The sequence below is a fragment of the Rattus norvegicus genome, chromosome 10 (assembly GCF_036323735.1).
Source record: "Rattus norvegicus strain BN/NHsdMcwi chromosome 10, GRCr8, whole genome shotgun sequence".
NCBI classification, from domain to species: Eukaryota; Metazoa; Chordata; class Mammalia; order Rodentia; family Muridae; genus Rattus; species Rattus norvegicus.
The window spans coordinates 1275294-1297713 of NC_086028.1; the positions used below are offsets into that span (position 1 = coordinate 1275294).

Here is a 22420-nt window from a genome sequence, read left to right on the forward strand (position 1 = left end):
TCACAAAAGTCCTAAAGTAGCAACCACCCAAATGTCTATCCATGGATGAATAAGATGTGGTCTATTATACAATGGAAGATTACTTGACTGTGAACAGGAATAAAACAGTAATATATACTATAATTCAGATAATCCTCCCTGTGAAATACCCAGGACAGGTGAACATGTGCACACAGATGCAGCTAGGGCATACAGTTGCCAAGGGTTAGTGGGACAGTTCCCTGGTGGACAGGGATGGCCTAATAGGTATAGGGTTTTACTTGGGAGTGACAGAATATTCTGGAATTAGATAGAGAAGGTGCTCATGTGATGTGAATATCCTTAGTGAGCTCGTTCATGTGATGTTAATTTCACAGCCATGAATAAGAGAAGGACCTGAATAGACAAGGAGATGTGTGCTGGGGCAGAAGGCCTTGCTCTCTCTTTTTAAAAAAAATGATAAATTACATTTATTGGTTTTGCATGTGTGCAGTGGCATGTGCACACATGTGGCGGTCCAACTATAGTTTGTGGGAGTCAGTTCTCTCCTTCCACCAGGTGGATCCCAAGTTGCTGTTTAGGTCTTCAGGTTGACCACACGACCTTTTATCCACAAAGTCTGGCTCATCCCCTGGCTCTCTCCAAGACTGGGCTCAGTGAGGAAGCAGAAAGTCCCAGCCATGGAAAGTTTAGGCAAACTCCCCTGGGTCAGGTTGACAACTGACCTAGAGAAATACTTATTTTGCCCAGAGTTGTTCTTCCCATGATTGTGTTTCCGATGGGAACATCCTGGGCCAGGGAGCTGCCAATGTCCCTCAGCACAGAGCCTGCTCCTCCTCCTGGGAGGCCTGGGAGCCTCTGACCCTATAAATCTCTGCTGCTCAGGGACCAGCTCTTGCCAGGTTGCTGAAAAAAAAAAAAGCCTGGTGCCCTCCCCAAGTCAGATGAAAGAACAGAACCCATGATCTGCCAGTGTCCAAGCCTTTCCTTAAAATAATGGAGGCCAGGGCTGGGAATACAGTTTAGAGAACAAAGTGCCTGCTTAACCGACATGAGGCATCCGTCCCCAGAGCTGCATCAACGGTGAGTGCTAGAGACCCGGAATCATAGAACTGAGAAGGTAGAGGCCAAGGCATCAGACATTCAGAGTCATCCTAGCCTACATAGTGAGTTTGAAGTTAACCTGAGCTATGTGAGTCCCTGTCAGGGCCTCAGGCTGCAGAGACAGTTTTGCTGCCTGTGTTCTAGTCACAGGGCACTTGTTCCTCTAGCCCTCACCTCAAACAGTTAGTATGTATTGGGTTTCTTTTCTCTCCTTCCTTCCTTCCTTCCTTCCTTCCTTCCTTTTTTCCTTTTCTTCTTCCTTTCTTCCTTTCTTTCAAGATAGGGTCTCACTGTGTAGCCTTAGCTACTTACTGTATAGCCAAGGATGAACTTTAATTCCTGATTTCCTGATTCCATTATCCATCTAACCATTCTCCTGTTTCTCCTTTGATCTGTGTCCATCTATCCTATAATTTATTAAAAATAGATAACAGTGCTCCCAACCACGTGCTGGGCACTAGAGGTACAGTATTCTGCGGTGAACTGAGACTGAAGGCATGGAACTAAGAATAGATGGTGCCACCTCTGGCATTGCCCATTGGATGTGGCACTCTGATATCTCTGCTCTTGGCTGCTGGTTGGAATGTTGGTCACTGTTCCCATGTTCCTCAGAGGTTCCTGGCTGGCCCTCTGGGGCACTTCCTGAGTAGAAAGCTGTCAATGATGCCTGATTGACCCTTGCTCTCATGATGTACTCTGTATGGGGGGGATGATGTCTCTGGTACCATCAGGCACTGAACTGTCACCTTCCAGAGAGAAAGAGACTACCTAGGAGCTTGCAGATTGTGGAAACAGTGGCATGGGTCAGAGGAGGTTGAATAGTAGACACCAAGGGCCTGGAGGGAAGCAAGAGAGGCCTCTGTGGTACTCTATCTATAACCAAGTACTAATTCTAAGTCAGATGATCCAGTCAACCTAGCTCTGGGCATATTCTTTTTTTTTTTAATTTAGAGAATACTTTATTAGTTTTTGTAATCAAACCCACGTATATAAGACCTTACATATTTAATACAGTGTGTTACCCCTGTACAAATGGAAAAAACTTAAGTTCAACATTTCTAGACCAATATGGCTGTTAATTTCTGTACAGTGCCAACTCAACACAGTAAACGGGGATACTTTTTTCGAAAGTTGACAGCACAGGTAAAGTTTCAAAAAATTCAAATTATATATCTGTATATATATTTATATTTATATAAAAAGACCAACAATAGCAGTGTGTTATGCATCAACAGCAGCAACAGCTTTTCCAGGTTCTGCAGTCATCTGAACAAAACTGTAGAGACATCCAGCACACTCCATTAAAAAAAAAAAAGTAAAAAAACAAAACCCGAGAAAACAGCACAGTTCTGTTACTCTTGTGGTACCTGGCATCTGGGCATATTCTTAACCCTTCCCTTGGAACAAAAGGAACCACCCCAAGGCTTCTATTTCAGTTAGAGCAATTATTGCTGTGACAAAACACCATAATCAAAACAACTTGGGGGAGGAAAGTGTTTATTTGCTTATATTTCCATGTCACTGAAGTCAGGGCAGAAACTCTTTAACAGGGCAGGATCCTGGAAGCAGGAGCTGATGCAGAGGCCATGGAGGGTGCAGCTTTCTGGCTTGCTCCCCGTGGTTTGCTCAGCCTGCTTCTTTTAGAGCCCAGGACCACAAGCCCAGGAATGGCCTCACCCATAATGAGCTGAGCTTCCCCACATCATTAATTAAGAAAATGTTTTACATCCGGATGTTATGGAAGTATATTGTAAATTGAGATTTCCTCCTTTCAGATGACTCTAGTTTGTGTCACAGTGACATAAAATATCTAGCACAGCTTTCTAGAATGATGGGAGTGGTGTAGGGACAGATCTAAAAAAAGCAGCATTGCTCTCCCAGAAGAGAGATGAATGCTGGTCACAACCCAAGGTTGTTCACGATAATACATCACAGCTGATGGAGCTGACACAGCAAGCTAGAGCACTTACTTCAGGCCTCAGAGCAGAGAGACCTACAGCCACAGGGTACCTGGTTAGCCTACACCCAGAGTGTGCCCAGTCTATTACCTAATCAGGAGGTGTGAGCTCTTGGAGACCCCCAGAGCTGGTGTGGCTGGAGGCCTGCACTCCTTCCCCCAAGTGCATCATGCTCAAAACTCTTTCGAGAGACATCTCAGGGACTGCCGTTGTCCTTGTGAATTTGCTTTGGCCTCCTATGTCCTGGGTATCCAGTACAGCTGGCCCCTGGCCACTTCCCAGTCTGACTAGCATGTGGGAACTTGAGAATACAGCCTGGTTTGAGCCAGGTCCAGACCCTTGGATTCAGGGCTCAATGTAATTCACACTCTGTTTTTTTCTCTATTTGCAGATCGTGAAGACCAGTCCATTCTGTGCACGTAAGTGATACTATTTTTCTTTTGTTGTCGACTGAAGCCAAAGATATCCAGGATGGGATCTTTGATGTGTTCATCATTGTAATTGCCTAATCTTGTCCATGGGACAGGGTACATGTGATGGAAACCAGCATACTTGAATGCCTAAGGATGCTGGCGCTGTTCTATTTTTGATTACCTTTTTAAAAATGTATCATGCAAGTGTGTATGATGGTTTGTATATGCTTAACCCAGGGAATGGCACTATTAGGTGTGGCCTTGTTGGCATAGTTGTATCCTTGTGGGCATGGGCTTTAAGACCCTCAACCTAGTTGCCTGGAAGTCAGTCTTCTCTTAGAGGCCTGCAGATGAAGATGTAGACCTCTCAGCTCCTCCTGTACCATGCCTGCCTGGATGCTGCCATGCTCACACCTTGATGATACTGGTCTGACTCTCTGAACCTGTAAGCCAGCTCCAATTGAAGTTGTTCTTCTAAAAGTTGCCTTTGTTATGGTGTCTGTTCACAGAAGTAAAACCCCAATTAAGACAGTGTGTAAGGTACACAAGTGCCATGGTACACGTAGAGGTCAGAGAACAACTTTCAGTAGTCATTGATCTCCAACCATGGAGGTCCTAGGATCAAATGCAAGTCATTGGGATTGGCAGCAGGTACCTTTACATGCCGAACCAGCTCATCAGCACTGGGACACAATGTCAGGCATAACTAAAGATTTATTGATGTTGTGCTCACGATTTCAGAGAGTTTGGTTCATAGCTACCCAACCCCAAATGCCAAATGCTTGGACAGAATATCATAGTGGTTGGAGGACATGGGAGGTTCTTCACTTCTTTTTATTTTTTTTTACATTTATTTGTGTGTGTGTGTGTGTGTGTGTGTGTGTGTGTGTGTGAGAGAGAGAGAGAGAGAGAGAGACAGACAGACAGACAGACAGACAGACAGACAGACAGACTAGGGATTGTTCGTCTCAGGGATAGGGAAGTAGGAAGCTTACACTATAAAAATCAATAAACATGTTCATCCAGGATCCCAGGGGTCCTTGTGTGTATTTGTACATAGCGTTTTATTGAAACATATCTGTAACCTAGTTGTTTACACACTGGCTTCCACACTAGAGTGGTCATGCCAAGTAGGTATGAGGAGACTCCATGACCCACTTTCTTTTCTTTTTACTGTGATGAAACACCATGACCAAAAGCAACACAGGGGAAAGGGGGTTATTTAGTTTACATCTATCAACAAAGAAACTCAGGGCAGGAACCCAAGACAGGGAAGGAAGCAGGCAGAGCCCATGGATTAGCACCCCTCATGGCTTACTCAACCTGCTTCCTTATTCACCTTACTCACCTGTCCTGGGGTGGCACTCACATATCAATCACTATTTAAGGAGGAGGTTTTCTCAATTCAGAGTCCTTCTTCCCAGGTATGTCTACATTTGTGTCAAGTTGACAGAAACTAAGGAGAACACTCACAAAGCCTGAAATGCTTGCTGTCCAGCCTTGGACAGAGGCAGCTCTCCCACTCCACCCCTAAACAAGGGGAAATGTGGTAGGTTTATGGGTTAACACTAGGACCAATGATGGAGATCATGGTCCTGACAGAGCATATAGATACAAGGAGGAAGTGGCTGTGAGAGGAAAAGCAACAATGGTTGTGTGTCAGTCACTATTCTGAGTGTCACATTCTCTTGTTTGTCCCTGTAGTAGTCATATGGAATACCTGACATATACCTATTTTTTAGGTAAGGAAACAGGCACAGGAGGTTAAGTAACTTACCAGAGCCCATGAAGGTGACTGGTTGAGCACATACTTGAATGTAAGCTGTCTGATCCAGGAGCTCCCTGTGCCATTCAGCTAATAATGGCAATAGGGAACAAATACCTTGAGTCACATATAATATTCAAAATGGATGATGCTTTGCAGGATGTATAGGAGTTGGTATTGGACACTGATACCAAAGGACACAGCTAGCTTGCAGTAGGGGTGGGACTTAGGAGGAACTGTGAGCATACAGCCAATTGGCTCCTTGTTGAGGCCAACAACAGGCTGTAATAAGCTTTTGCTGGTGTTCGACTCAGAGAGCCAGGACTACCACATAGTGATAAAATTATTTAAATGAAGGGCTAGAGAGGTGACTCTGGGTTAAGAGCATTGGCTGCTCTTCCAGAGTACCTGGGTTCAATTCCCAGAACCCACATGGCAGTTTACGTGTGTCTGTGACTCCAGTTCCAGAGGATCTGTCACCCTTACATAGACATATAGGCAGGCAAGATAGCAATGGACATAAAATAATATTATTCAAATGAAAATGGACACTTCCATGATGAGAAGTCATTAAGAATCTTCAGAACTTTCTATTAAGTACAGGAATCTTCTCAGAGTAATCTCCAGAGACTATGCATGTCATACATGCCAAGAAAGAGAACACAACCCAGGAGGTCCTGTCTAGCTAAGCCAGGAGCCTTCAGGTGTAGGAAGCTGGGGACAAGTTCCTTAGAACAGGGCAGGGACTTGGATGGGGACAGCACTGTCACCCAGAGTTCCAGGGTCAGGAAACCAGAGATAGTCATGTCTCTGGAACCACACAGAGTCTGTGGACTTCAGATGCCTGGAGCCTGGTACTTGGGTGTATTTGTTGGCAAGGCCCCCTAAGACAATTTATTTTTATTAGTGAACCTTGGAAATAGTTGAGCCTAGAAGACCAGAAGGGAGAGAAGTGTTCCCCGAGTCTGTGGCTGCTGATGTCCCCACTGTTGTCAGGAGCAGAGACCAAAAGTCAGATGACAAAGGATGAGATGGTAGAAATGGGGTAGGATGCTGGTGTGCCAACTGTAAGGCTGTATTCAGAACTCAGGGCTTTCTCTCTTTGACCTGACCAGGATCTTTCTCCTTCAGGCGGAAGGGAAGTCTATCCACTGTTTTGACATTAGTTCAACTGAAGTAATTTATACTATGGTGTACATCTGAGAACATTCAAACAAAGAAAGGAAAAATAACAAGCAATTCTGGTGGAAGATGATGTGGAAGCAAAGTTAGCAGAGACCTGCCCTTTTTCTCTCAGCAGACATGGAGAACCAGAGGTGGTACTGGAGCTGGAGCATAGAGAAGCCCCTCTGCAGTGATCTCTGGTGACCCAAGACAACATGCTCTAAAAAGAGTCTTAGGTCAATAGAATTTCACCAGTGGAAAGCTGTCTTAGTTTGAGTTTTATTGTTCTGAAGAGACATCATGACCAAGGCAACTCTTATAAAGGACAACATTTAGTTGGGGCTGGCTTACAGTTTCAGAGGTTCAATCCATTATCATCATGGCAGGAAACATGGCAGCATCTCTGCAGACTTGGTGCTGGATGAGCCAAGAATTCAACATCTTGATCCAAAGGCAGCTAGGAGGAGACTAGATTCCACACTGGATGGGAGCTTAAGCATAGAACATCAAAGCCCTCCCTCACAGTGACACACTTCCTCCAACAAGGCCACACCTCCTAATAAATAGTGCTATTGCTCATGGGCCAAGCATTCACACACATGAGTCTATGGGGGCTAAACTTATTCAAGCCTCCACAGAAGCTATCAGCTACATGTACTTAAGCATAAATTTCTTCACCCTAGGAAACCGTTAGCTACTCATCTGAGATTATCAGCTAGCTGTCTGATATTCCAAGAACTCTGCTGAGGATGAAGGGGCTTGCTTCTGCTCTGGGGCTCGTGGGATAAGATTCTCTTCTCTAGAGTTTATGCTTTAGACTCTGCTTATTTGAAAAGTACACGTTCCTCTTTAGAAGTATCCTTCTTGTCCAGGTCTTCTGGGTCCTGTTTGCTGACTATGCCTCTCAGTAGACAATGCAGATAGACTGGAGTTTGATCCTTCATAGCAGAACTCAGGTTGTCCTCCCCTCTTCTGGGCTCTTCCCTGCAGAGTAGGGAAGTTCCTTCTAAAGGAATATGCTGGCTTGTGGACCTGGGCCCATTTAGGTTCATTTGCACTGGTAAGAAACCCAAGCTCAGGGCTGGAGAGATGGCTCAGTGGGTAAGGTATTCGTTGTGAAAGCATGAGGATCTCAGGTAGAGCCTCAGGACCCATGTTAAAAAAAAAAAACAGTTGGGCAGAGTAATGAGTTTGTAACCTCAGCAATGGAGAGACACAGACAAGCAGATCCTTGGAGTTCACTGCTCAGCCAGCTTAGCCTAATTGGTGAGTTCCAGCCAAAAAGAGATCTGCTTTTTTTTTTTTCTTTGTTAAAGGTGCGTGAGAACAGAGGTTGACCTCTACCTCCATACATATGTGCACAAACTTTCGCCCAAACATATGTGCACTGACATAGCTAGTTAGTGCCCCTTCCAGGAGGAGCTTCAGTTTCCTTACCTGGGAAGTGGCAGTGATTACCATGAGAGTCACTGTTCTCATGTTTTTCAGAGGTGAGTCTGGAGCTGGAAAGACAGAGAACACAAAGAAAGTCATACAGTATTTGGCTGTGGTGGCATCCTCCCACAAAGGCAAGAAAGACAGCAGCATCACGGTAAGTGACAAGCGCTGCCACCAAGGCCACCCAGGCTTCAGCATACTCAGAGTGAACAGAACCCTGAGTGAGAGAACTCATTCTGTTTTTGCTGGGTTGGTCCCTCTGGGTAAAGTGGGCTGACTCTGGGGACCCTCTCCCCCTGTCATAGATGCACAGTCTGAGAAGTCTGCAGACTTAGCCTCCTCCACTGGGATCTGCCATGTGCCAAAGTGGCTCTGTCGTAACTTTGACCCAATTTTCTGTACAGGGACTGTTCCATGAACTCCAGTGCTCTTGGACACTTGTCTCTGTTCCTATATGTCACAATATATTTGGAGCCAGCAAATATGCTCCAAATTCTGTTAAATGTTCCTAGGGGGTGGGACTCAGTCCCAAATTGGAATGACCCCCATGTCCCATCCCAAGGGGACAAGAGTGCTGAGGTCACTCAGCATGGGTCACTGATCCACTATTGGCTGACCTTCTTGCTGTGAGCCAGACACAAGGATGAGGTTCTACAGGGACATGTGGTTACATTATTATACCTGCTAGTACAAACAAAGGACAGGCACAATGAGAACAGCAACAAAAACATCCCACTGGCCCAGTGGGAGGAGGGTTTACAAGAAAAGTTCTAGAACCTTCTCTTGCTTCCCTTCCTCTCTCTCATTTGCCTTCCTCATCAGTCCTCTATGGGACCAAAGATCCTGTCAGTTCCACTCTATGGATGCTGAGGACAGGACATGATGAGAAAGGCTTCTGCCACCCTGCATCTTGTTTCCTGTCTTTAGGGATAGCAGACTTGCACAGTGGCCAGTAAACCTGGAGCTTTCAGGGACCTGGGGTGGGTGTTGGAAATAGCCTTAGAACCTGCTCCCCTTAAACAAACCCAAGACTATAGACCAGTCTGTCAGGGTTGTGTAGGGACCAATAGCCTAAGCTTGTATATATCAGAGAGAATCCTGCTTCTTCCTCACCTAGCCTGTTCCCATGTAGTGAAAATGACATAATAGTTACAATGATTCAGCTTTGTAAGGGCTGGACACTCTCTCCCTGAATATGCAGGCATATTTCTTTTCCCATAAGATTAGAGGTCAGTGTGGTGGGTGAGGGGAGATGGAGGGTTTGGTAGAATGCTTGCCTAGTGCTTGTCCCCAGCATCCCATAAACCAAATATAGTAGTGCACATCTATAGTCCAAACACTTGGGAAGTAAAGGCAGGAGAATTATAACTTTAAGTTCATCCTCAGGTATTTAGTAGGTCTGAGACCAGTCTGGGATATATAAGACCCTATCAAAAGAAGAAAGGAAGGGTGGAAGGGAGGGAGGGAGGGAGAGAGGAGAGGAAGGAGAGTAAGGAAAAAAGGGAGGGAGGAAGAAAATGAGGAAGCCAGGGAGGGAAGAAGGAAGGAAGGAAGGAAAGAAGGAAGGAAGGAAAGAAGAAAGGAAGGAAGGAAGGAAGGAAGACATTGAGTCCCTAGCAATAAGAAAGTATGAGGTATTTGGGTGTCTAAGAAAGTGGCTAATGGCCAGTTGTGATGGTGTAAACCTGTGAACCCAGCACTCAGGGTCTAAGGCTAGCCTGGCTACAGTGTCTCAAAAGGAAGTAAGAGAGTAAGGGAGGAGGGGTCATAGAAAGAAGAAAGAAGGAGAGTCTAGAGAGAACAGCAGAGTATAAGGGAAGGAGCTAATCAATCACTGTGGGCTGGAGCTAGTCACCATGGAATCGATGAGAAGGAGCCTAGCCCAGGGCTCCCACTATGGGGCGGGCCTTGGATGTGAAAGCAGAAGCACTGACCTCTGTTTCATACTGTGCTGTCCCACTGCAGCAAGGCCCATCTTTTGCCTACGTGAGTAACAGAGTTTTCCTGGTGTGACGGGAGGCACCGAGTGAATTAAGACCTGCATGCATCTTTTGCACCCACGGGTTCCTAGTAGATGTGGAAACAGGGCAGACTCATGAGTTCCTGGCCACAGACTAGTAGAGGCACCAAAATATCATGGTGTGCATGGGTGGGGGCTGGGGGTGATACCAGAGTGCAGAGTGGGGCGTGTTAGCTGTTCAGTGGCTTATGCAGAATCCCTGGAGCTGTACTCTAGTCTGGATAGATTGCTTTAGTTCAGTGTAAACTTCCTCACCACTTCCCACAGTACCCACCATCAGTACCCCTGTCCCATCTGTTGAGCATTGTAGGACCATCAGGCTCCAGAGTAGCCCTGGCTTGGTCAGTAAAGTTACCCTCCCTGGCTTCCTGCCCCAGCTCTGTCCCCTACACCCGTGTGTCTTTGTGCATGTGTGTGTTGTGCTTGTCTCTTCTCCTGCATGCCAGTTGCCTCACCTGAGATATTTGAAACTTTCTTGGGTTTGTGATGCACTAGCTTTGGCGGCTTGGTAAGGCCCCGGCTGTGCTACCCACAACCTACCCTGCATGGATCTCTGTGTATGTCAACTGAATTCTGACGCAGAGCTGGCACATGGATCCCAGCCTAAAAGAGACCCTCAAGAGTGTTCCATGTCACCTAGTCTGTTATAGGTAGATACTGGGCCACAGTACTTTGTCTCATACAAGAAGCAGGATGTTACTTGACATGAGCTGTGTAACCTTTGCCCAGTCACTTAATAGCTCTGGGCCACAGTCTCATTATGCATCAGATGACATCTCTATGTTCAAAAATCTCCCCAGAGAACTGTTTAATGTGCCCCACTAGAAGACCCTTTCTAGAAGAGGGAGATTAGAGACAGGGGGTAAGGGGACAACTTTGGATCCCATTACTCTAAGTTTCTTCCAACTAAGGTAAGGAAAGTGGATGCCTCTTTTTGTCAGTTTCCCCAGTGGACTAGGACTGGAGTTTCCATGAAGACAAGGTCTTCTGCATCTTAATTTGCAGGCTGCATTGCAGGGGGATGCCCAGGCCAGCAGTAGTTGCTGCCTTCTGTGGCTTGGCATCTCTTTGCTCTCCTGGCATGGCTTACTTTGTTGGCCCTTTCTATGTCACTATTAATCATGTTACTGCATTTGCACACAGGGGCCCTGTAGAGGGGCGTGATGGGCTGCACTCAGTCTCAGCTGCATTTAATCTGCTACGCAGCACTCATGAAGCTTTGAGGCTTCATTCTGCAGCTGCTTAAAAGAATTTCTGATGGATTTGGAGCCTCCAAATTATCTTCCAAAGGAAATATCAGGAGTGGCCAGTCTGGCCAATGAAATGTTGCAAGTTTCATAAAAATCACTAAAGCAGTTGGGAGGGTTGTAATGGTTTAGCTTGAAGAAAGCAGCACAGCAAACCTGAACTGTGGTATTACCATAGACAGCAGGAAGATTGTACACTGCATACTCCTAGGGGCATCCCAGCATAGTACTATGAAATGACCTTTGTCTCTGGAAAGCAGTCTTTCTTTCTTTTTTTTTTTTTTTTTTTTTTTTTGGAGCTGGGGACCGAACCCAGGGCCTTGCGCTTCCTAGGCAAGCGCTCTACCACTGAGCTAAATCCCCAACCCCGAAAGCAGTCTTTCTAAGGAGTGGGATATCTTCTCTGTCAGAAAGCTCTTCTGAACAAATCTTGTATATCTGGATGTGACTGTTGGGGTCTTAGAAGGGCTGAGGACAGGAGAGAGTCTGAGGCTGAAGGACAGATTTTGTGTCAGGCCTTGTACTGTGTTCCCCCATAACTAGATATGAATGAATTTTAGGGGGAGCTGGAAAAGCAGCTTCTACAGGCAAACCCAATCCTGGAGGCTTTCGGCAATGCAAAAACTGTCAAGAATGACAACTCCTCCCGCTTTGTAAGTAGCAGAGCCATATGGGCTTTTCTGGGACTGAGTGGCCACCCAGTGTCATATATCCCCTAAGAACACAGACTCTAAGAGTATAAGGAGAGTTCTGACTAAAGGACTAGAGGCGATAGAGGATAGCCATATATGCTCCCTGTCTTCCAGTCCTCACCCAACATTTAACATTTGTGATTTATCTAACATTTACTGAGCACCTAGACAATGTTAATACTCATCCATACATTCAACAAAGCATGAACTTCTCTATAGTACATACATCTGTCCACTACCAAATATTGACTATGCACCAACTACACAGACTCATTCTGGTGAACACTTTTTATAGATCGTTCCCTCCCATTTTAATTTTTGAGTTGGTTTTTTATTAAGCACACAGACCTAGGTACCAAAAATCACAATGAATAATCCAATGTGGCTCCAGACACAGAAAGAAGACCTGCTTTGGGGAGCAGCAGCCAGTGAGGACTGCTGTAAACCCAAGGTCCTGAACCTGTAAGAAGAAAAACCAAGACATGGTGACATGTGCTTACAGTCACAACACTGGGGAAGCAGAGACAGGGTAATCCCTGGAACTGCCTGATCAACTAGCCTAACTTGCCTAGAGAGTTCCAGGCTAGTTAGACTGGTAGTGTGTACCTCAAGTCCCCACCCCCTCACCCCCCCACCCTTGCTACCATCACACACACATGAACAAACATTTCAGTCTCTCACTGCTCAGGCCAGACCTTGGTGTAGAAAAGCCTGTGACTGACTGAAGAGCAACATCCTGCCAGGCCACTTAACCTATGTCAACCTCACTTTCTCTACCACATAGAGACAGCCATGAAGGACTTAGTTGTTTCTTGAGATGATGATGTTTCCTGCATGGGTTTGGGAGGCTTCGGGAGGGGGTGTCCCAGCTCAGATGCTGGTTGTTGTGGACTGTGAAGTTCTGAGTCCTTTCAGAGTCTCTCCTGCCTCCACGGGGCGCCTAACACTTCCTCACTTGCCTGTGGTGTGTAGGGTCTGTGCTGAGCCTGGCCCACATTGACTTGTTCTTCTCTTGGCAGGGCAAGTTCATTCGCATCAACTTTGATGTCACTGGTTACATTGTGGGTGCCAATATCGAAACATGTATCCTTTGCTGAGCTGGAGCCTCATGGGGGCTGGGGGACCCAGGAAAAACACAGAACCCCCTTCTTCTCTGGAGACTCTTGAGTTCCTTCTGGAACAATCCTTCTTGTGCTTAACAGGAGGTAGTGTGGGGTAGGGTTACATGTAAATCCTCAACATCTGCCAAACTCTTTGTCCTTCAAGCATTCATCTGAGATCAGTTGCCCTACATAGGCCCATAAATCTGCCAGCTCTTGGGTCCCTTGCAACTTTAAAGGGAGCCTCCCAGGTCCTGGAACACTGTAACAGCTGGCTTGGGAAGGTGGGTTTGGGGAACTTTCTGAGCTGTGAGCTGAGTCCCTAAGCTGGCCCCAGAGCCCTTAACTTCTTGCCAACCAGATCTTCTGGAAAAGTCTCGGGCTATTCGACAGGCTAGGGACGAGAGAACGTTCCACATCTTCTACTATCTGATCGCTGGAGCCAAGGAGAAGATGAGAAGTGAGTCTGTCCTGTGATGGGTTCAAGGGTCAGCAACTGGGAAATATTTGGGGGAGGCGGGCATGCAGTTTCTCACCTCCTGCAGTGAATGAGTGTTTGTTTATTAAGTTATCCTCACCAACTCTGTGTTTGATATGGTAGATGACTATTAGTCACACATTAGAGCATTAACTGTTTAGGTCCAATTACAATCTGTGTCTTTAAAGGAAGCAGGAAGCAGGTGACAATGACCTAGATGCCATTTAGAAAACTTGCCAGGGGCTGGGGATTTAGCTCAGTGGTAGAGCGCTTACCTAGGAAGCGCAAGGCCTTGGGTTCGGTCCCCAGCTCCGAAAAAAAGAACCCCCAAAAAAAAAAGAAAGAAAAGAAAACTTGCCAACAAGTTTCTAACTTGTCATTAGAAAAATCCTAACACTCAAGAAGCAGAGACCAGGAGGTCTTATGGGTTTGAAGCTAGCCAGGTCTACATAGTGAGTTCCAGGCCAGCTATGGCTACATAGTGAGACCCTGCCTTAGAAAATACCTTCAGGTTGTTGGCTGTGAGATCAGCTCTTACTTTGTAGTCTGGGTGGCCTAGAAATTGCTGTGTATTCCAATTTAGTCTTGAATTTGTAATTCTTTCTGCCTTAACTGCTCAAGTACTGAACTTGTTGGGTATGAGCTCCAAAACCCAGCCGTATATTTTGAGTTTAGAAGCAATTTGGAGGGGCAGTTAATTCAAGACTTTCCACTATACAAGTCTTGTTGTTTTGTTTTCAGACAGGGTCTCATGTGATCCAGGCTAGCCTCAAACTCACCATATAGCCAAGGCTGACTTTGAACTCCTTATCTTCTTACTACACCTCCCAAGTGTTGTAATCACTCCTTTCCTGCATTCTTTCTTTTGACTCTGGGGATGGACCCCTGTCCTTTACAAACATCAGGCACATCTTGTCCTATAAATTGAGTTACACCCCAGCCAAACAGACTTTTTCTTTTAAAGGCCAAATTGTTACTGTCTACTGCTCTGCAGGGCACATAGATTCTGGTCAACTCTGCCAATGTACAAAAACAGCTGCAGCAATGCATAAACCAACAGAAAATATATGTTTCAATAAACTTTTAATTTACAAGAACGGGAAGCAGTGCTGAAGTTTGCTGTCTTCTATCTTAATGTTTTTCATGTGCTCTTTATATTTCTGGTAAGAAGCAAGCTGCTCTGGCTGTGCAGGAATCACATTGTTTTTTCCAACATAATATTTTTATTGATTATTTGAGAATTTCAACAATGCACCCCTTACCAAGTCCAGTTTATGCTGCACACATACTAACTGGAGCATGGTCAGGCTCCCAGGAGCCATCAGCTGTGAAGGGCCACACTTCAGCTCTCTTCGATGGGTTCCTGTCTACACTGCTTTTGAGGAGGAGGAGGGGAGTTGTCATATAAGCCTCACAGTTGAGGAATCAAACATTTTAAAAAAATTAATTTATTTTATGTATATAAGAGTACACTGTAGATACACCAGACTGAAAGAGGGCATCAGATCCCATTACAGATGTAATTGTGAGCCACCATGTGGTTGCTGGGAATTGAACTCAGGACCTCTGGAAGAGCAGTCTTTACTGCTGAGCTATCTCTTCAGCCCCAAGAAATCCAGCTCTTAAAGGAACATCAAAATTATAGCCACAAAAGGGACACATCCATCAGTGAATACGGAATCTACGTTCTGTAATTAGGGTTAATTTAGAAAACTGATGATAACAGCACAAACTTGGTTTCCATCAGTTTTTTGCCCCAAAGTTAAATATTTTGGTTAAGAAGATTAACAAAAGGATAGTTGTGAAGCACACCTGTCATCGTAGCACTGGAGAGGAAGCAGGATAGCAAGGTCAAGGCTAGCCTGGGCTAGCATGGGACCCTGAAAAAAGAAAGGGGGAAGGAAAAAAGAAGGGGGAGAAAAAGCGAAGAAGGAAAGGAAGATAGGAGAGAAAGTGAAGAAAAAAGAAAGGAAGCTATGAAAGGCTATGATCAGCCCAGCTGTTACCAGGTATTTTGCACATCGCAGCCACTAGGGGCTGTCGCCCCTCAGTTCATTGTTCTTGAAACTGCCTTCTGGAACACCTGATGTGAGAGGATACAGGGTGCTGGGTAGGTGCTACTTCAGCAAATAAGCAACTGACAGTGGGAGGCCCTGGGATAGCTTGCAGAAGCTTGCAGAAGCTCTTCCCTTTGGAGTCCCAGCTGCATTTTGCTACATACTCTCTGGCGCTAGGCCAGTGGCAGCTGGGTCACAGACCAGGGCAGAGTCTAGGGCCAATTGCATTTCTTTTGTTTTGTTTTGCTTTGAACCGGTATCTCACTGAGTAGCCCAGAGTAGTCTTAAACTCATAGCAATCTCCTTGCCTCTGAAGTATTAAGGTCACTATTACAGTAAGAGAGCTCACAAGGAAATTGAGGCAGCCCCGTTTTAATAAAACTTTATTTACAAAGGCAACCAATGGGCCAGATTTGTTAACCTCTGATAAAAGGCTTGTGAGATAAAAAGTGAGAGCTATGTATCAGAATAGGAATTGAGTATATCAGACCTAAATTTGATGTCCTGAAATATCTTGTTATACACAAGGCAGAACATAATATACTGTTTAGGATACATTAATTTATTATTGTCTTAGTTTACTCTTTATTGCCTTAGATAGTAATTTATTTTTAAAATAAATTTGAAAAATGTGTGTGCATGTGTGATTTTAGGTTTAAACATAACATGCAGGTCTGATGGGCATGGTGGTACATGTCAATGACTCCAGCACTGAGAAGGTAATCAGGACCAACATGGGTTACATAGTAAGAACCTATTTCAAACCACAAAAAACTATGTGTGCATGTGTGCTTATGTGCGTGTATGTGTGTGTGTGTGTATGTATGTATGTGTGCATGCATGTGTGTGCATATGTGTGTGTTTATATATATGTATGTGTATGTGTGCATGCATGTATGCATGCATGTGTGTGCATATGTGTGTGTTTATGTATATGTATGTGTGCATGTGTGCTTGTGTGTACATGTGTGTGCTTGTGCGTGTGTGTATGTGTGCACGAATGTGCATGCATGTGTATGTGTGTGTATGTGTGTACATAAGTAAAAGAAAAGATCCAATTCTTTTTTTTTTTTTTCTTTTTTCTTTTCCGGAGCTGGGGACCGAACCCAGGGCCTTGCGCTCGATAGGCTACCGCTGAGCTAAATCCCCAACCCCCAAAGATCTAATTCTTTAACCTTGTTTTTGGAGTCAAAGGTTTTGGGAAACTCAGACCAGACACATTCCTTACTGAGCTGAAGCAACCCCATGATAAGGGCGATGGTTGAGTAAATAGTACAGACAAAGCTGGATTTTAGCTGCCTGGTACCCTGGTACAGTACACAACAAACACCACTGCATGAGACCAGCACTGGATGGCATGATAACACATGGGAAGAGTTGTAACTGCCCAAACCTTGAGAAAGGCAGAGAGATGACAATGGCCCAGCTGTTGCTAGGATCTGTGTCGGACTGAAGGTGGAAGCAGGTCTCCACGCTCAGCTCACTTTCTTCCTTCCTTGTAGATGACCTACTTTTGGAGAGCTTCAACAGCTACACATTTTTATCCAATGGCTTTGTGCCCATCCCAGCTGCACAAGATGATGAGATGTTCCAGGAGACACTAGAGGCCATGTCCATCATGGGCTTCAGTGAAGAGGAACAGCTAGGTGAGTTTCATACCTTATATCTAGTAACCTGGATTTGTGCTGCTGGGGAATTCCTTACTGGCCCTCATCTTGTCAGGATGCATGACTACTCTCTAGGTTCCCTACCTCCTGAAAGGAGGCAGAGAGGGAGAGAAGAAAAACCAAGAAAAAGAAAAGTGAATTCTTCCACATGTGACTTATTAGGCAAGTGGCTAAAGTAAAGCTCTTTTGATTGCAATTGTCCCAAATTGGCAAATTGGCTTAAACAGAAAAAGTGATTCACTCTATGTTAGTTACTTCTGTACCCCGGTGACACACCAGACAGGAACAACGTAAGAGGGGGAGGATTTATCTTGGCTTATGGTCCCTAGGCTCTTATTCCATCATGGAGGGAAGGCATGGCGGAACTGTACAGACCATGGCAGTGGGGATATGTAGCAGAGCTCCTTAAATCACAGCAGGCAGAAAGCAGAGTGGGAAGGAACTGCCCCTACCGGCCTACTCCCACAGGCCAGACCCTACTTAGAGGCTTTCAAGAGAGCACCATTAACTGGGGACCACGAGCTGGAGAGAGAAGCCTATGGAGGATGGCCCAAAATCAAATCAATCAATTCAGCTTGTTGCAGGTTCTAGGTTCCAGGGACTCAGAATTTCTCTTAAAAGCTGGTGTCTGGTCCTCCATTGTTCAACACCATAGTCCCCATTAGGCTGTCATTTTCTTTAAGACACCAAGATGCCAAAATGCTCAATGTGTTTTATTCAAATAGTGAATGAAAGGAAAAAACAGGAATAAAGTGAAATGGTGATTAATTAACGTTGTTATCTGCCCCTGTAAATGAGGAGTGGTGGGGCCATTTAAATAGTGTTTTGTTAAAATGACGACATCTGTATAAGTGCTCATAAGAGATGAAAAGAGAAAGTAATAGAGAACAAAGCAAGACTTTAACTTTTTGAGACAGTGTCTCATGTAGCCCAGGGTAGCCCAGAACTTGCTATGTTGCCAAAGATGATCTTGAACACCTGATCTCACTACCTCTCCCTCCTGAGTGCTGGGATAACAGGTATGAACCATCCCATCTGCTTTATGTGGTGCAGGGAATCAAGCCAGGGCTCCCTGCATGCTACGCAAGCTCTCTACCAATGTCATCCTCAAGGAAACTGAGGCAGAGAAGCAAAAAGGTCTACCCAAGAACAAATAGGAAACTGCTGCTGGAGCTCACTTGGGACCCTGATCTTGCCTATAGGAATAGAAGTTTGGGTCTTTAAACTTCTTGAATAATTTATTTCAGGAACCAGGTGGAAAGCAAGGTTAAATGGTCAGGCATAGTGGTACACGCCTGTAATCTCAGCACTTGGGAGGGTTGTGAGCTAGAAGTCAGCGTGGGCTATATAGTGAGCTTAAGCAGACAGTGATATAGACATGTCACAGAGACAAAAAGAAACAAGCAAACTACACATGGAGGTGCACACCTCTAATCCCAGAACCATACCAGAGCCAGAAGACTCTATGTGAGTCCAGGCCAGCCAAGGCTACACAGAGAAAACCTGATTAAAAAAAAACCAAAACAACAACAATGCCAACAAACGAAAACAGAATAAAGCCAGGTGGTAGTGGTGCAGGTCTTTGATCTCAGCACTTGGGATGCAAAGGCAGGCAGATCTCCGAGTGGCTAGTGTGGTCTACAAAGAAAGTTCCAAGATTGCCAGGGATATACGGAAAAAGCCTGTTTCAGAAAAAAAAGAAAAGGAGAAAAAAATGAAAAGAAAATACCAAGAAAGACTTAAATCAATGATGAAGCAGATAGGACACAAATGGAGCAAGAGTAACTGTCTGTGGTGATACATGCCTATAAACAGCACCTGGAAGGGTGAGGCAGGAGGATTGGTCCTAAAGTTAGCTTGAGCTAAGCAGTGGGATCTGTCTGAAAGTAGGAAAATGTGCCAACAATCAATGTTCAAAAGATAAACCTTAACCAGTATTTCCAGCTCTAGAGGTGGGCACTTCTGCCATCTACTGGTAAGTGGTGGGGGTGCTACTAAACATCCTTCTGCCCAAAAATTTCTTCAGAACTCAGCAAGGCTGAGCTGGAGTTAGATGGCTCATCCTCGCTCAGCAGGCACTTTGGAAATACTTAGCTTAGACTTGTACTTTTGAGGACCTAGAGGCCAGCACTTCCTACTTCACAAGGTTCCTTTTGTTGGTGTTAGTATAAAAGAGAACACCCTTAGCAGTGCCCTGTTTGTAACAGCTTCACAGTGAAGAGGAGTGGGGGATAGAGGTAGGTTGGCAGTTAGCAACTGGATCTTCCTCCTCTTGACTATGTCTGGGCCTTGTGGTGTGAGGTCATCTGCTGTGAAGAAGCTAAAACCTATGTTTTGGCCTGGGGACCAAAGAAAGATGGAGTTTCTAGGCTTTGTTACTGGGACATGATAACTTCTTGGTGACTGATTCCACAGTTCAATTAGGTCTATTGGCCACTCCCCCAGGCACTTTTTACCCACCAATCTCCATCTGTCTACCCATTTACTCTATCCATTTATCTTTAATCTATCCATTCTTTCATCTTTCCATCTCCACTGAGGTATCCATCCTCTGCCACTCTATGAATCCTCTATACATCCGTCCTCCATCCATTCATTTTCCCATCTACAACAGTCAGTGAGCTACATTTGGTTCATGGCTGGAGCTTTACAAGTCCTTACTGCATAAAGAAATCCCAAGTTTTTTTCAGCAACTTCCTGGCAACACTCAGCTCCCACATCTAAGCATCTTCTGCAAGTCAGGGAGTCAGACAATCTTGTTCAGACACAAGAACTCAGAACTTGGTCTACAGAAGGATGATACTGGTTGAGTCTGGGTGTCCAGTGATGGTTAGATTGATGGTTTTCAAAATGCTTTGGGCTGTTACCGACTAATCCACTCTTCTCTCCCTACTTCAGCCATCTTGAAGGTAGTATCATCCGTCCTTCAGCTTGGAAACATTGTCTTCAAGAAGGAGCGAAACACAGACCAGGCATCCATGCCTGATAACACAGGTACTCGTCACTTTTCCCATTGGTGATAGCTTTTGAAATAGGGAGTCAGGTCACATTTAGGCACTGATGATATAGACATCCCCCTTATCTATGGCTACACATGGCAATCAGTTGTGATCTAAAAGTACAAGACAACACAAAGAAAGAGTTTGACAGAGGAAAGCCACCTTCGTGTGACTTTTATTATAATACACTGTTATAATGTCATTTATTGTACTGTAAGTCTCAGCCTCCAAGTACCAAGATGGCAGGTATGCTTCATGATGGCTGCCTGACTTATTCCTAATTGCTCTTGTTAGCTCCTTATGCTACCTAAACTTTATCAGAGGTCTCTATAAAGGGAAGCATCAACATGCACAGAGCTGGCACCATCTCAGTTCCAGACATTCACTCAGATCTTGGGCCAATGCCCCATGACTATGGGGGCTTTCTTCTATCTCTGCCTCTTCCTTTGAATGTTTCATGGCTGCAGATCCTATAGCACAAAGTCAGAAGCTCAGTGTTTCCAGCCCAATGGGCCCTCCTGGGTCACCTCTTCTGAACCCTCCAATGGTTTGTGTATTGAATAAGCATTTTTAAGAGTAGTTGCACTCTGCCAGGCCTTAAGACACAGCAGAAAGAAAGCCAGCTCTGCTCTTCTTATGGTACAGTCTTGTAAGCAGTCAGACTCAAGCTCCTTGCAAATGAAGGACTCAGATAAAGCACAGGTGGTCCAACTGAATCCAGATCTCATAACAAGCCACCACAAGAATGTTCCCATGGGGCAGGACAGGCGGCTCAGAGGTTAGAGCACTTATTTCTTTTCTAAAAGACCCAAGTGTGATTCTCAGCACATCAGTCAGGAATTTCACACCTTCCTGTTAACTTCATCTCTCCAGATATCCACCACTCTTTTTAGTACCCACATGCACATGTGCCTACACACACACACACACACACACACACACACACACACACACACACACATATGCACAAATAAAACTAAAACCTTTAAAAAGAGATCCTACTATAAAGTGTTATTTCTCTGAAATTCTTGTTGAACTCAGAACCCTGGTTCCTCTCTGGATTTTCCACCACTGATTCTGGCATCTTTCTTGAAAATACTAAAAATTTCTGTTTCTGAGAGGATTGCCTGGCTCTCATTATTCTTAGAAGTAGCTAAATATCAGGTTTCTACTTTTGGAGTCACCACAGACCATATATTATATCGCTTTACAGCGTCACAGAGACTACCCTATTGGACATATATTGTGTAATAACCCACCATCCCCAAATGTGGTAAGTGAATAGGATCCAATTTGCCACAAGAACTCAAATACATTAACGGATAGCTTGTGAAGCAACGGAGGAACCCTAAACTTTAGTATTATCTGCACCCCCATTTCCCTGTGTGATAGACAAATCTTTGTGTGTAGAAAGCAGCTGGGGCTGTGGTTCTGTGTGTTTTTGAAAATAAGTTTTTAAATGCAGAAATATGTACAGTAATATAATGAACCACGTTTATGACTAGAATAGACATATGAATAATTTTTGTTTCCCATGTTCTTCTTTTGTTCAAAGTTGTTTCTGTTTCTTTCCCTGTTGTTTTTTGAGGCAGGATCTCACATAGCCCATGCAGGGCTCAAACTCTCTGTGTGGGCAGAGGTGACCTTGTACTTATGATGCTCCTGCCTCCATCTCCCAAGGGTGGGCATGACAGGTGTGCACCACCACACAGGTGCATGAACATTTCTTTGTTTTTAAAGGAAATTGAACAGTAGAGATGACATCACTTGGTCACAGGGGCACCTCTTCTCTTTGGTGGCATAGCTAAAACACTTCTTTTCTCACACTTATGCAGCTGCTCAGAAAGTTTGCCACCTTGTGGGGATTAATGTGACAGATTTCACCAGAGCCATCCTGACCCCACGTATAAAAGTTGGACGGGATGTGGTGCAGAAAGCTCAGACCAAAGAACAGGTAATGATGCTGTGGCTGTTAATGCTGTAAGCCTTCTATCCATTTATCATCCAACCTATAATACATGACATCTACCCAGTCATCCATCTGCCCACATGTCCATCTATCCACCCACCTAGCTACCAACTCTCCCATTCACCATCTACCCAATCACTCTTCATCTACCTGTCCATCCAAACAATAATCTGACTAACAACTATCCATTCACTATCTACCATCTGTCATCCACCCAGACATCTATTTACCAATTAGCTACCCCTCTACCAACCTACTCATCTATTAGCCATCCATCTACCATTCTTCTACCCAGCCACATATCCCTCTACTTATCCATCTACCCATTCACCTGTATATCTTCCATCTATCTAATACTAAAATATCTGCAG

The 22420-nt window shown here is 44.8% G+C and overlaps 1 protein-coding gene across 8 annotated transcripts in view; it reads left to right on the plus strand.

Moving 5' to 3' along the window:
* Positions 1-22420, plus strand: part of Myh11 (myosin heavy chain 11) — a 95128-nt gene that overhangs the window by 24740 nt on the left and 47968 nt on the right. For 4 of the 8 annotated variants that reach the window (XM_017596998.3, XM_006245842.5, XM_006245844.5 and 1 more), the window contains 9 exons: positions 3433-3460; positions 7872-7974; positions 9786-9806; positions 11648-11740; positions 12799-12862; positions 13241-13339; positions 16917-17060; positions 19980-20075; positions 21916-22034. In XM_017596998.3, the coding sequence (XP_017452487.1) occupies positions 3433-3460; positions 7872-7974; positions 9786-9806; positions 11648-11740; positions 12799-12862; positions 13241-13339; positions 16917-17060; positions 19980-20075; positions 21916-22034 (767 nt within the window). The remainder of the gene's footprint in view (positions 1-3432; positions 3461-7871; positions 7975-9785; positions 9807-11647; positions 11741-12798; positions 12863-13240; positions 13340-16916; positions 17061-19979; positions 20076-21915; positions 22035-22420) is intronic. The other 4 variants (XM_039085198.2, XM_063268409.1, XM_063268410.1 and 1 more) reach the window with 1 other exon arrangement.